This window comes from Rana temporaria, chromosome 9 (genome assembly GCF_905171775.1).
Source record: "Rana temporaria chromosome 9, aRanTem1.1, whole genome shotgun sequence".
NCBI classification, from domain to species: domain Eukaryota; kingdom Metazoa; phylum Chordata; class Amphibia; order Anura; family Ranidae; genus Rana; species Rana temporaria.
In genome coordinates, this window is record NC_053497.1 from 85,617,374 (window position 1) to 85,633,689 (window position 16,316).

General features: G+C 39.6%; 1 protein-coding gene across 1 annotated transcript in view; it reads right to left on the reverse strand.

Annotated features, from left to right (window-relative positions):
* Positions 1–6,290: 6,290 nt before the first annotated feature.
* The window catches only part of KIAA1210 (KIAA1210 ortholog), a 65,811-nt gene continuing 55,785 nt past the window's right edge, over positions 6,291–16,316 (reverse strand). The window contains exons 11-13 of the mRNA XM_040323830.1: positions 14,355–14,455; positions 12,892–12,979; positions 6,291–8,384 (exon numbers count right to left, since the gene is read on the reverse strand). Coding sequence (XP_040179764.1) covers positions 8,248–8,384; positions 12,892–12,979; positions 14,355–14,455 — 326 coding nt within the window. The 3' untranslated portion in view covers positions 6,291–8,247. The remainder of the gene's footprint in view (positions 8,385–12,891; positions 12,980–14,354; positions 14,456–16,316) is intronic.

Consider the following 16,316-nt stretch of genomic DNA (forward strand, 5'->3'; position numbering starts at 1 on the left):
GCATCACCCAACTTTTACTAAGCTTCAGCTGGTAGACAGCCACCCCAACATTATCCTGTAGGATACTTTAGTAAACTTGGGAATTCATATTCCCCTCGATGGAAAGTGGTCCATGCCCTAAGTCAGTAAGACAAATCCAAATCAGGATGTTCTCTCCACCACACTTCACTGCTGGGATGTCGTCTTGATGTTTGCATAGTGCCGAGTATTCTTCCAGAACAATTCAACTTTTGTTTCACCTAGACATTTAGGCTGGGTACCCACCTCTAGGATGAGCAGTCACAGTACAAAACGCTCTCCATTTATAGACAATTTGTCAACTGATGGATGCCTAAACAGATTGCGTTGTATCCTTTTCCAGCCTTATACAGATCAACTACCTTGACCATATGTCTTCAGAGAGCTCCTTTTTGTGAGGCATGGTTCACATCAGCTGATGCTATTAATGGCAATCCTAAAATGTTTGTCTTATCAATCAAAGCAGCTCTGAACCACACCTCCAAACTATGGGTTCCTCCAGCACTGCGAATGTTTAATGGGCGCGTTTAATAAAGACACAATAAATTAGAATGGTTTGCATTTTATTAGCTTAAGCACATTGTGTTTATCTATTGTTGTGACTTGGATAATGATCAGATCCTATTTTATGGCAAATTACTGCAGAAAACCTGTTATTTTTCAAGGGGTCCACATACTTTTTCTTGCCACTGTAAGTACCTGTCTTACAAGGCCCAAGTGGTTGAGCTATAAAAGCTTGTAGTATGGCATCATCTACATTACCAAGTCTTTATATAGGCACCCATCGTCCTTTTACCAAAACAATTCTGTTTGTGCAGTTACATTTTGATAATAAGCCATTAGAAGGCAACTAAGGACACATTATAAAACAGAAGTCAATTTCATAATTAAAGAAATAAGTTTGGACATATTAGTTATGAAAGATAAAACAAGCAGCATAAAAATAAGAAAGTTCTGCATTTATTAAACACTTGGAGTAATTGTCATACAAAAAAAAAAATAGGATTACAAACAAATAAAAGATACAGTGCAAGCTTGGTACATACTGTATATACAAATCATGCATGAAAACTACACTCCAGGGGGGAAAAAAAATCAATCACAGAAGTATATAAACCAGTTTATATATATTATATACACAAAGAGGGACAAAATGTCCTCATCTCCAAATATTTCAATGCAATCTGAACAAGAAAATTATTATACGTTTTAAAAAGTGCATAGTTCATAAACACTGGTAAAGGTACACACGTGCCAGTGTGCAAAATAATTACTGAACAGTTACTGTGGCTTCTACACCAGAACTTGGTTAAATGTTTAGAATACTATTTTGAATCCCTGATGGAAGTTTAGATAACCGAACTGTGCTTTAAGATAGGAAAGAGCTTAGATTTGTTGAAAAAAAAAAATACTGTATTGTATTTTGACATTTAAAAGCCTAAAGTTTGGGTAAAAAAAAAAAAAAAAAGGGATGATCTGCAATAGCCACTCCTCAAGATGACCAACTATGTCGGCCCTTTAACCGACCTTCTCCAGTCAGAAGAGCTGCACTATAGCTTCCATGAATGGCAGACGAGCAGATAAAGGAAAGGCCCGTTGCCTCCATTTATAGACCGTTTCATTCATAGAAGCTTTAGTACAGCTTCTATGCAGGAGGGGGAAGGAAAGGGCAAGCATAATTGGGCACCAATTGACACATCACAAGGACACTAGGTAATGTTCTCTGTGCCTTTTTGGGGGGGGGGGGGCTAAACTTGGGATTTAAAAATGCTCTTACATGAAAGTTAATCTCATTTATGAGGTTAATATTACAGTTCTCCGTTAACTTTTAGTTCGACTCAAAAGGAAGTGTCAAGTGCTGACTTTTTTTTATATTTGCAAATTTGAGACTTTTTAAAAGATGAGGGCTGACTTTTCATATACCCTAGGGCTAACCCAAGTCTAATCCAAGTGCTTCTGTTTACCCTGGCTTGAAAATGCTGTCTTATTCTGCTTGGACAGAGCAGGTGACTGCTGTTTTAGAAGCATGGATTGGAGGGAACCTGATCACTCACAAGCCTAGTCGACCATCGATCTGTATACCCATGTCGCGTGTTAGAGTAATGGAAGTAGGCAGAATTACATAGGCCAGGAAGTGCCCAACTAGTTTGCATCATTTAGGTGTGCCCTGCAGTTAGTTCTTTGAGTATGAAAGTTTGGCCCTGTAAAAGAAAACACTTTGTATTTAGGTTCACCAATCATTGAGTAACCCTATGAAATACTGTAGGCAGTGTGATTTTTTTTTCACAATATTCACAAGTAATGCACCAAGCAGGAATTCCTAGAGTGGAAAAGACAATTAGAATTTTATAGGGTGGTAGAGGCGACACCTTCATGATTCCTTCACATGTAATATGCAAATGTCTGTATTCCCAGGGGATAAAAATGTTTTCAGTATACAAAGTAGACCCATCAACATGTAAATACCTACTGATATGGAAGAGGTCTGCCAATGTTTTTAAGAAGGGGAAAATAACTTATTTGGGGTATTTTTTTAATTTATTTTTTGTTAGGCAAAAAAAACGGACAATCGTCCTACTGAAAATTTCATTTAAAAAGAGTCCCCAAGGAACAAGTAAAAACGCTCAGTAAACTGGTACCATTTTCATAAAACATGTTACAGTGAATGTCCAAAGTTAACTTAAAGTGGAGGTTCACCCAAAATATACATTTTTAACATTAGATTTAGGCTAATTAAGGGGAGCAGAAACGGGTATTTTTTTCAAAATCAATGCCGTACTTACCGTTGTAGAGATAGATGTTCTCCCGCCGCTTCCGGGTATGGGCTACGGGACTGGGCGTTCCCATTTGATTGACAGGCTTCTGACGGTCGCATCCAGCGCGTCACGAGTTTCCGAAAGTAGCCGAACGTCGGTGCGCAGGCGCAGTATAGAGCCGCACCGACGTTCGGCTTCTTTCGGCACCTGGTGACACGCTGTATGCGACCGTTGGAAGGCTGTCAATCAAATAGGAACGCCCAGTCCCAAAGATCATACCCGGAAGCGGCGGGAGAACATCGATCTCTAAAACGGTAAGTACGGCATTGATTTAAAAAAAAAAAAAATACCCGTTTCTGCTCCCCTTGATTAGCCTAAATCTAATGTTAAATTTTTTTTTTCGGGTGAACGCCCGCTTTAAAAGCTGACCTCCAGCTTTTAGTGAAGTTTAAATAGTTTGTTTGGGCCAAGCTTGGCTAATGGGATTATTGTTGTCTTGTTCGCTAAGAGATGCAGCGTCTCCCAGCGCTGTATGGACAGTGTGTAGCCCAAGCTGTGTAACCCCAGTGGAATAGGAACTTCCTGTCCCACACCCTGAACAAAAATCGACCTGTACTGAGCTACACTCAACCTTTCACAAAGCTAAATCAGATCCATCCACCTCAGCCAATCAGAGGAAGCTTTGTATTCATTCACAGACTACAAAGCGCTTTGTAAGGACTGAGTGTAGCTCAACCGAACTTGATTTTGTTGGGTTTGAGACAGGAAGTTCCCACCCCACTGCCAGACTGCAGTGCTATATTCTGTAGATGGTTTTGGCTTTATACAGTTCTCCAGCTGCTGCATCGCTTTGTGAAGTAAATGGTTTATTTGGACCAGCTTCACTGGTTTAAGTTTAATTTTTAATTGTGCTTCTCAGCAGGTTTACATCTCTGCAAGGGCCCTTTCACACCAGTGGACTGTATGTCCGTATTTCATCCATCCGTTTTCGGATGAAATACAGACATACATGTATCCCTATGGGATAGCGGGTGTCAGCGGATGAACATCCACTGACACCCGATCTCATCAGTGTCTGCTATGCTTCGATTCTGCAGACGGAGAAAAATCCTATTTTTCCATCTGTCTGCGGATCGGATGAACACGGAGAGACTGTCCGTGTTCATCCAATCCCCCCATAGGGGAGAGCAGAGATCTGACAGGGCGGTCCCTGCACAGTGTGCAGGGACCGCCCTGTCATCTGCCAGCTCAGCGGGGATCAATGGAGCGATCCCCGCTGAGAAAGTGGATGAGAAAGGTACGGATCCTCACGGGATCCGTACATGTGAAAGGGCCCTTAGTTTGCTGTGGAACCGCCTTCCCATGCTTCAGTATAGGCGAGCCATTAGTGGGATTAGAGGGATCACACCTGGACCCAGGGAATACAATAGGCTATATTTCTGCAGGCTTAGATTTAGGCCTGTTTAAAAGGATAATAGTAAATGAAGGCAATTGCCTTACAGTGCTACATAAGGCAAGGGACATCAGGTATGCTTATTACAAAAGCTCACAGTTTTAGAACACCATGAGATGCAAAATATGCAGATATGCTATTCAATATTAGCATCTGAGTGACAACACTTTAAATTCTGGCAAAAACTAGTTTCATATATTATAACCGGTATATAGTGCCAACAATTTACTCAGCACTGTATACTGTACATTCACATCAGTCCTTGCCTTCAAGGAGCCTGCCAGCATGTTTCTGAGGTGTGGGAGGAAACCCATGCAAGCACAGGGATAACTTGCAAGCTCCATGGATACAACTTTGTGAAGGAGATTTGAAATCAGGGAACCCAGTGCTGGGCAGAAGCACTTATCACTATGCCACAGTGCTGCCACCTATTGAAAACTGCCCTTTAAACCATGTTCTTGCCACAGCAGCAGATTTTACCTGTGGTTACACTGAAACAAAGCATATTTTTTCAAGCAAAAGTACTCACTATACAGCAGGGACACATGTGCCAAGGTTTATTAAAATGTATGCCTCCATATGCTTTAGGTACCAACAACATTGAATGTCAAAGGAAAATCTGCTCTAATAAGTGCTATAGTATATACATGAAAGTCATTAGAACGCCTTGCAGTGAGACATTCAATAAAAGATAAGCAAGGGCAGAAATTATGATTTTCATACCGCCACCTCGGTTATGATCAGGTTTTCCAAATCTAGTCCCCCCCCCCCCTCATTCAGGCAACCAGTACTGTCAATCAGAGACCCTGGTAAATGTTGACAGACTACAAATTTAAAGCCTGTTCAGGAGCATATGTTTTTCCAAACTGAAATATACTTTATTTCTAATAAACAAACATTTTTTTAATACTAACCATTTTAAAGCTTTAGTTTGACCAAAAATGTTTTTTTAAAGACAATGATGTCTGAACCATTTGCTGGCTTTTTACAGTGAGGGATAAAGAATTTGAGCCCCTGCTGATTTTGTACATTTGCTCACTGACAAAGAAATTATCAGTCTATAATTTTAATGGTAGGTTATTTTAACAGTGAGAGCAAAAACACACATTTCAAAAGTTATAAAACTGATTTGCATTTTAATGGAGTGAAATAAGTATTTGATCCCCTCTCAAATCAGCACAATTTCTGTCTCTCAGGTGTCTTCTATACAGGTAACAAACTGAGATTAGGAGCAATCTCTTAAAGGGAGTGCTTCTAATCGCAGCTTGTTATCTGTATAAGAGACACCTGTCCACAGAAGCAATCTGATCCCAATCTCTCCACCATGGCCAAGACCAAAGAGCTGTCCAAGGATGTCAGGGACAAGATTGTAGACCTACACAAGCCTTGGATAGGCTACAAGACAATCACTAAGCAGCTTGGTGGGAGGGTGACAACAGATGGTGCCACTATTTGCAAATGGAAGAAACACAAAATGACTGTCGATCTCCCTCAGTCTGGAGCTCCTTGCAAGATCTCACCTTGTGGAGTTTCAATGATTATGAGAATGATGAGGAATCAGCTCAGAACTACACAGGAAAATCTGGTCAATGATCTCAAGGCAGCTGGGACCATAGTCACCAAGAAAACAATTAGTAACACACTACGCTGTGAAAGACTGAAATCCTGCAATGCCCGCAAGGTCCCCCTGCTCAAGAAAGCACATGTAGAGGCCCGTCTGAAGTTTGCTAATGAACATCTGAATGATTCAGAGGAGAACTGGGTGAAAGTGTTGTGGTCAGAGGAGACCAAAATCAAGCTCTTTGGCATCAACTCAACTCTCCATATTTGGAGGAGGAATGCTGCCTATGAAACCATAAACACCATCCCCACCATCAAACATGAAGGTGGAAACATTATGCTTTGGGGGTGTTTTTCTGCCAAGGGGACAGGAGAACTTCACTGCATCAAAAAAGTGACGATGGACGGGGCCCATCCATCATCAAATCTTGGGTGAGAACCTCCTTCCCTCAGCCGGGGCATTGAAAATGGGTCGTGGATGGGTATTCCAGCATGACAATGATCCAAAACACACAGCCAAGGCAAGAAAGGAGTGGCTCAAAAAGCACATAAAAGGTCTTAGCCAGTCTCCAGACCTAATCCCTTAAAATATATGTGGAAGGAGCTGAAGGTTCGCGCTATCAAAACGTCAGCCTCGAAACCTTAATGACTTGTAGAGGATCTGCAATGAGGAGTGGGACAAAATCCCTCTTGAGAGGTGTGGAAACCTGGTGGCCAACTACAAGAAACATCTCGCCTCCCTGATTGCCAGCAAGGGTTTTGCCACCAAGTCATGTTTAGTGAAGGGGTAAAATAATTATTTCACTCATTAAAATGCAAATCAATTTATAACTTTTTTCAAATGTGATTTTTTTGGATGTTCTTTACTCTTTGTTAAAAAGAACCTACCATAAAAATCAGACTGATAATGTGTCAGTCACTTTATATGTCAGACTATAGCAGCAAGATTTTTGTTCAAATGTGTCAATTCCTATATCCTTCTGCACTCTTGCAAATGTATTCTTTGAAATTGCTAAATTTACTTGTTTGTCTAGAAATTTCAAACCTAAGGGAAGGGTGAGCAAAGCTTTTTAGGGCCTCTTGACATCTTTGTATTTACCTGTGACCGAATGGATTTCTATCCACTACAGGTAGTTGTGGGACAGTCAGACATTAAGAGCCTATCCACACAACACACAAATTGCAACATGTTGCCATTCATTCTGAAAGGCACCCCAATGTAATAATTAGCAGTGTTGTGGTGCACTGCATTAAAATGGTAATTTATGTGTTACTATAAAACTACAAAATCATTTGTTGCATGAATATGTTAAAAAGTGCAAGTTCACCTTTTCAGAAAAAAATGGAAAGGTGAACACACACACACACACACACACACACACACACACACACTATACATCTTCCCCAATCCCAGCTGTATTTGCCTCCATAGGTGATAAGCAGATACTGCCCATGCAGCCGAGGCATCAGCCCAGGATTTGAAATCCCTACACTTCCCTCTAATTTTTCTGCAGCTTCCTTCCCAGAGGAGTTGGGGTGTGTGAACATAATTCTTTCACCTTTTAATTTTTTCAGAAAAGATGAACTAACCCTTTGAAAGCAATACATAGTGTGGAAGATGCCTAAATGTATGTGTTGGCTGTTGCCAGGTTTCCATAGGTCCAAGTTGAGAATGCTGGATATGTGTTAGTATGGTCATGTGATTTTGATGTGAAGTTAGACTTGGTAGATGGTAAAAGGTAAATTTTTTTTCCACTTTAATTTCTTATATAAACTCACAGTGATAAAAAAGAAAAAGAACAAACAAACACACGCACACAAAAACAATCACTAAAAGCCTGTAAGCACATGAAGACTCATCGTAGACACTTCCCACTAGACATCCAGCCTCAGGATCCAAAAGGGGACCAACATCAGTAGAGGGGTGCAGTGCTGGACCTGGATAGAGATTTAGGCGAGTATAGCTGTAAGGAAGGGAAATTAAAAAGCCTGGCAAGGTGCATGAGAGGGAGGTGGGATGGAGTTCCACCTTGCCAGTTCCGCGAAGTGAGGCTTTAATGCTACAAAGCCCCTTCTGTTAAAAGTTTCCATCCTGTTAATAGTCTTAGGAAGACAGAAGTTACCTTAATACATATAGCTATGTGTTGTGTACTCTCTCCTTGTATAGCTTTATAGTTATATTGGTATGGTCTCAGCACAGCCAGCAATCGCATAAATCTGTTATATAAACATAATTACATTTGCATTGTTTTTAAATGATTTTCTATAAGGGTCAAAAGCTCTTTTGGAAGTCAAAAAGCACAGGTATATACAAATACAATGTTCTGAAATAAGGGACAGTGTTCCTTATTGCAAATTCATTTACAGAAATTAAGAAAAATAAATTTTCTTGATAGCATTGGCTGAAAAAGGTAAAACCGGAAACAAAAACAACAACAAACATACAACATTCATGTGATACTACTGCACGATCTGAGGCATCTTACTCCATGCTTTTGCTTTTTTCTTTGCCAAGGAGAACCATGGTGGTTCATCCGGATTTTGTGGTGGAGCAGATTGTGCATTTTTCCCAGATTCTGGAAGGTTACTCTGAATAACTGTAGGAAAATCAAAAGTTCATTATCAGTCTCAAAAATTATAATTTAAAATTTAAATTTAAAATACCATTGTCATAGAGACAGAAAGTTATGTAAAACCATGAGTTAACTGTCACCAGTGGAACGACAGTTCTGTAAATATTTAATTTTGGTCCCTTTCACACTTGTGTGACCTGAAAGTCATGCAACTTTGACACAACTTGAAGCAATGCCTGTTAAATCTTGAGGTCTATGGACCTCAAGTCGCATCAAAGTCAGACCAAAGTAGTGCAGGGACTACTTTGAAGTTGCTGCGGCTTTAAGTCGCACAGATATGAACAGTACGCATTGGAAAAATCACAGGGTACGATTTGTCATGTGAATTTTCAGTCCCAAGTTGCAGGACAAGACGCACAGCTGTGAACGTGGCCTCCCCATTTTCGAAATGCAAGAAGAAATGAGAGGAAATCCCCCTCAAAAAAGTAAAGAAAATTCCCATCTTGTACAGTTGTTACCAGAAAATGTTTCCCCATTGGATAAACCATCTTCTCCCGTTCCACTGATGACAGTTAACTCATGGTTTTCCATAACTTTGTCTCTATGACAATGGTATTCAGGACAAGTATAGGGCAAATCCTTCCCATATGGACACAAACATTAATACAAAAAACTAAAAAATAGAGCCCATGCAGAAAAGTGGCCCCTGTGTATTACAACGCACTGGTGTGGATTTACTAAAACTGGAGTGTGCAAAATCTGAAGCAGCTGTGCATGGTAGCCAATCAGCTTCTAATTTCAGCTTGTTCAATTTAAGCTTTGACAAATAAAAAAAAAAAAAAAAAAAAAAAAAAAGTGATTGGTTTCTATACAGAGCTGCACCATATTTTTCACGCTCCAGCTTTAGTAAATGAACCCCACTCTGACTTTTTGCAAATTACTGTGGAATGTGGCTGGCAAACCTGCAGGCCTCCCTGGCATCCTTGAAACTTGACTGATACACTCCTGTATCATCTACCTTCACTTGCTTCCATGGCACAGGAAAAGAAAACGTTGAATATAGAGTACATCAGTGGCCAAAAGTTGAGAGAATTACACAAATATAAATTTTCACAAAGTTTTCAGTGTTTTTGGACCTTTTGTCGGCTGTTACTATGGTATGCTGAAGTACGAAGCATGTCGTAAGTGTCAAAGGCTTTTATTGACATTTACATTGTTTATCCAGAGTTAATATTTGCAGTTTTTATCCTTTTTCAATGCACCCTGGCATGCTGTCAATCAACTTCTGGCCAACATCCTGACTGATGGCAGTCTATTCTTGCATAATCAATGCTTGGCGTTTGTCAGAATTTAAGGACTTTTTTGTTCACCTGCCTCTTGTGGATTGACCACAAGTTCTCAATGGGATTAAGGTCCTGGCCATGGGCCCAAAATGTAAATGTTTTGTTCCCCAAGGCACTTCATGATCACTTTTTCCTTAGGGCAAGGAGCTCCATCTTGCTGTAAAATGCATTGTTCGTCAGCAAACTGTTCTTGGATGGTTGGAAAGTTGCTCTAGGAGGATGTTTTTGTACCATTCTTTATTCATGGATCTGTTCTTAAGCAAAATTGTGAGTGAGTCCACTCCCTTGGCTGAGGGCAAACTCCACACATGCATGGTCTCTGGATGCTTTACTGTTAGCGTGACAGGACTGATGGTAGCGCTCATCTTTTCTTCTCCAGGCAAAGTTTTTACCAGATGTCCAAAACAATGGGAAAGGAAATTTAGAGAAAATTACTTTACTCCAGTCCTCAGCAGTCCAATCCCTGTACCTTTTGCAGACTATCAGTCTGTCCCTGATGTTTTTCCTGGGAATAAGTGGCTTCTTTGTTGCCCTTCTTGACACCAGGCCATCCTCCAAAAGTCTTCCTCTCTGTGCGTGCAGATGCACACACATCTGCCTGCTGTCATTCCTGAGCAAGCTCTGCACTGGTGGTGCCCCAATCCCGCAGCTGAATCAACTGTAGGAGACAGTCCTGGAGCTTGATGGACTTTTCTTGGACGCCCTGAAGCCTTCTTCACAAATGCAGTGGAAATGTTTTTTTATGGGATTAAGTTCATTTTCATGGCAAAGAGGGACTTTGCAATTAATTGCGAATTCACCTGATCACTCTTCATAATATTCTGGAGTATATGCAAATTGCCATCATAAAAACTGAGGCATATTAATATTTGTGTCACTCAAAACTATTGGTCATGGCTGTATTCTGGGCAGGTTTCAAGGGTGACATCAGAGGCCAACGTGTGTACAAATCAAATTACATTTTTTTATTTTTTTTTTAAATACAAAGGACAGTGCATTGTTATATACTGGGGCTCCTTGTTTTACTCAAAGTGGACTATGCATTTCAATGGCTACTTTATTTTATGAAGCTCAGCTATGGTCCCCCTGCCTCTCACTTCTGAGCTGACCTTCAGTCAGCAAATAAACAGGTTCTAATTGTGATCTGGCATTTATTTCATCAGCAGGAGTGAACAGTGATCCTGTATAGTGACACATTTAGTCTATGGGATAGAAGACTGGTCCTGCTTTTACCCCAGTAAAATGGACATTATGATTCCTGATTTTCTACTGCATAACAAGTACCATAATTCCTTATTAGACCTTCAATTTACTTGTGGGAGGCCAAAGGGCCCCTGTATTAGTTCACTACATTCAAGCAAGTTGCAAATATCAGCATGTCAGGCACAGGTCCTTAAGTTGGCTTTTATGAATCAGTCATTTGAATATTGGACGCGCATTCTTAGCGTGTATATACAGTAAACCCTCACAAACTTCCCTTATGTGCTCCCATTTGGTTTGTTAAATATATAAATTGTAAGGTTTTTGTTTGATTTTTTTTTTATATATGTGCAAAAGATACCTGTTGATTTTGTCAGCACTCTGGATCAATACCATTTCTATGCTGACTACACCCAAATCTATCTATCTTTCTACTCAGCTCACCACATCCATTTCTTCACACATCACCAATTTACTATCACACCATTTGCTTAAACTCACTATATTCAAAACTGAGCTCATAATATTTCCTCTCCCATGTGCCCCTTCCACTGACTTCTCTGTCAAGACTAATGGGACAACTATCACTATGTCCCCAAACACCAGTTTGCTAGGCGCAACCCTGGACTCTGAACTCCCCTTTTGGCCCCACATCCAAACTCTGTCCAAATCATGCAACAACTCCAAAATACGCCTCTTCTTAACAAATGACACTACAAACCTTCCTATTCACTCCCTGGTTATCCCTCGCCTCAACTACTGCAATTCCCTACTCGTTGACTTACCTTAACATAGGCCATCTCCCCTTCAGTCCATGATGAATGCTGTTGCCAGACTCCCCCACCTTACCAACCTCTTGATGTCGTCCACCCCCTCTGCCTCTCCTTTGGCTTCCGCTCACCCAACAAATAAAATTTTAAATACTAATAACAATTTACAAAGCCAACCACAACTCTGCCCCCAGCTACATCCCTGACCTTGTCTCAAAATACCAACCAAACCATTATTTTCAGACCTCAGAAGACCTCCAACTCTCTTGTTCTATTGTCACTTTCTTCCATGCCTTTCCCATCCTCTGGAACGCCTTACCCCAATCTGTCAGAATATCTACCTTTAGGCGATTCTTCGAAACCCATCTCTTTAGATTCGTCTATCCTGCTTCTAAGTAATAAAACAGTCTTTTTACTATTGTCATCAGTTCATCCCCCACCATTTTTACCTTTTGTATCACTTGACCCAAGCTCTTATCTTGTAAGCCCTAATAAAGCAGCCCCCCCCCCCCCCCCCCGATTTCCATTGCACCTGTATTGTCTGCCTTTATTTTGTAAGGCACCATGCAAACTGTTGGCACTATATAAATCCTCTAATAATAATAATAAAAAAAATGATAATTCTTGTGAGCTTTGAGAGCTGATAAACTCCTGTGCCCTTTGCCTGTGTACAAGAAAGGGTACAAAGATGGGAGGGAAGATCTGTGCTCCTTAGAACTCTTAAATCATTAAATAAAATGTATATATATATATATATATATATATATATATATATATATATATATATATATATATATATATATATATATATATATATATATATATATATATATATATATATATATATATATATATATATATATATATATATATAAATATTTTTTTGTTTGTAATAAATAGACACGCGGCTGGCAACACATGCTTAGGAATTCAGAGCTGTATTGTCTTGTCCAAAAAATATATATATATATATATATATATATATATATATATATATATATATATATATATATATATATATATATATATATATATATATATATATATATATATATATATTTTTGGCACATCAACTATTTTTCTGTACCTGCATCATGTTTAACAAAATAAACATGGGGAAATGCATGTGTATTGCAGAGTTGTACTAAATATGCGTTTGTTTTTTGTTGATAAATACTTTAAATGACATTCCAACACGAACAGGAGTTAGAAAAATACCTGGACTCTCAGATATTGGCTCCGTCTCCTTGACATCTAGTTCTTGACTAGCAGCTGCACTTCTTTTCTGGGAAGACTCACCATCGCCCTAAATAATGTAAAAAAATAAATAAAAACACACAACATTTAGCAGGGTTTACAATTATTACCTGTATATTTTTACATTTAGTTTTAGATATTCGCTGTCAGCATGTGGAGGAATAAAACATTTATAAAAAAATTTATATAGTGGTTCATGTGAATAAAAATCTATAAAAACGTACCATCATCCAATTTAATTGTATAAAGGAGGAGGGATGGGGGCAAAAGAATAGTTGCTGAAGCTAGACTTGATAACATGCCTACCCAGATTTTGGTGGACTATTTTGGTACTGATGAAAAAATTTTCATCAGTACCGAAATAGTCCACCAAAATGTGGGTAGGCATGTTATCAAGTCTAGCTTCAGCAACTATTCTTTTGCCCCCATCCCTCCTCCTTTATAGTGGTTCATGTGCAAAGCGCCAGCCACAGCACATTTCTCGTTTTAGGTGCAAAGGCAAATGAGTTAATGCCCAATCAAGCCATTATATCAAGCCAGGTGGCTGTAGATAGTTTTGCCATTCAAACAAATAAAACTTTTTTTCCCCTGTACGTATTAAGAACTCAAAACAGTAAATGTGTTCAGTCGGTCTACACTCCAAATTCCACATGACAAAGCACAGTAACATTATTCAAATGCTACATATCTGATCATCTGAATAAACCTTTTAAAGTATAAGTAAATAAAAAAAGTACATTGATGGACAATGCATTATATCTCCCTGGATTTATAGGACCGCTGTCCAACACCGCTCCTAGATTATTCAAAAGAACCCCATTCTGCATACTGTTTTTCCTCTTGCGGTTTCTCCAAAATGTATATGCAAAACATAGTTGGAGTTAGAAGATCATATAGTTTGGTGTGCGGTCTCAATAAAAGTATGCTGGAAAACAAGATCAGGAATATCAGCACCATGTATCTCTGCTAGGGTTCATGAGATATGTGGCCAACAGGTACAGGTAAGTAAATCAGAATCCTTCCAACAACCATATGGTACTCGTTAAAGCCATTTTACTTAAAACAAAAAATTCCCCATGCAGATTTTGAATGATCCAAAAATGTAACGCAAGCAGAATTTATGAAAAAAATCTCAGGACTAGAAAATGTAAATAAATGATCAAGTTTTGCTTAAAAAGTGTGCCCCTAACTCGAGCACCTCCAACCCCCTACCTAATCTTTAAGCCAAGCCCTGGCAATAACCCCCTTTTCTGTATTGCTTTTGCAACACCACCAAGCAGACCCAATCTGGATTTATGCAGGGTTGGCATTCCAGCACCAGAAGAACTGTTCCATCACTATAGCTTCAAATCCATTACAACAGATAACGCAAAGACATTCTACCCAGACATTTTATTTCCTGATAAGATCAACAGAATACATACCTCACTTGTATCACCTTCAGCCATAGGACTGTGTTCTCTGGCAAGAGGATGATCCTGAAATCCTTTCTGCTTCAGCTTTGCCACTGTAATCCACGATGGTCCTGTGGGTGCAATTTTTAAAAATAAAAAAATATGAATTCCAGTGTCCTAGAGGAGCTTCTCCAATAAAGGTTTACATTTTAAATATTTAGTTATTTGCAGTCCTCAGGTGATTAACGGTAAAGCAGAGGGCTGTATTAAAGTATATCTAAAGCCTTTTTTAACCTTTTTCTTTAAAAACTAAACCCAGGGCCCTGCATTCACTACATATGATCTCCCACAGTACACAGAACATGCAAATGCAATTATTTTAGTAAATATAAATACCTTTTCTCATCAGCAGTGATGTGACTTGTCTGTTCCTGGTTAAAGCTTGTAGCAGTTTTTATTTTACTCTGACTGTCCTATGAGGCTGCATAAACCCTGATGCCCCGTACACACCATCACTTTATGTGATGAAAAAAAACAACATTTTCTGTGAAGTAAAAAATTACGTTTTTGAAACTTCAATTTTCAAAGACGAAGTTGCCTACACACCATCGTTTTTCTCACAATGTTCTAGCAAAGCGAGGTTACGTTCTCACCACTTTTTCCATTGAAGCTTGCTTCCTAAGTAGCTTCTGGGCATGCGCGGGTGAAAAGAACTAAGTTTTAAACGACGTTTTTTACTACACACGGTCAATTTCTGTGAAGTAAAAGTTGACGTTTTGAAAAACGACACATAAAATTGAAGCATGCTTCAATTTTTTTTGGTCGTTTTTTAGAAGACATAAAACAACGTTTTTCCCCACACATGGTCAATTAAATTGACGTTTTTAAAAACGTAATTTTTTTTCATCACATAAAGTGATGGTGTGTACGCGGCATGACTCTCTGTATGAACAGTGCCGATTGGCCCTGGGGTGATCACAATCACCCTCCAAGAAAAAAAAAAAACCCTGCACATTCTCAGTTTGGTGTGTATTGCTAGAGTGACTCCAAAGGCCAATTAAATTATTTTTTGGAGAACCTATAGAAACAATATGTAATCATATCTCTTCAAATTTTGAGTTAAGGTTTTACTTAAAGGGTTAGTAAAGGAATTTTTCTTTTACATTTAAAATAACAAACATGTTATACTTACCTCCACTGTGCTGTTCGTTTTGCACAGAGTGGCCCCGATCCATGTCTTCTGGGGTCCCTCGGCGGCTGTCTCTGGTCCTCCCTGCAATTACTTACCACAGTCATGCAAGAGCTCGCATGGTGGTCAGTAATAGCGAACCGGCTCCCGTGATACAGCGTGCGGCCATAGCCGCTCATTGTATCACTCAGCCCCGCCCCTCGGCGCGCCGCGTCACTGGATGTGATTGAGAGCAGCGCCAGCCAATGGCTGCGCTGCTCTCAATCCATCCGCCCTAGCCAATCAGCGGCCAGGCTGAGCGGCAGAGAGGATATCGGGACCGCGCGGGACTTTCGAGGGGTCAGGTAAGTATAACAGGGGCTTGGAGGGGTGGCAGCTTTCGATGTTTTAAATTGCATTAAGGTGAAAAATGTTTTTTCTTTACAACTCCTTTAAAGTACACGCTGGAGCATTTTTAAACTTAAAGTTCTCCCAAATAAACCCAAGAGAAAAGAGGTACATTGTGTGTGGACATTGAAATTCTTCGACTCTCCTTTCACCCTGGACATCGAGAACATAGTGGTAACGTGCCACCCAAAATATAACCAGCAGCGACTGCGGGGGTAGTGCTACACATATTACAGTAATAAACAGTTGAACATACTTGCTATCCACTGATGTTGTACATTACACCATTAAATAAAGTGATGTTGGACTTTTGTCTAGAGGTCACATGACTCATTTTTGAGCCGACTATGTATTTCAGAAGTGAACAGCAGCCGATTGTGAGGGCACACAAAACCTCAGAGAACTGCAATCTGACA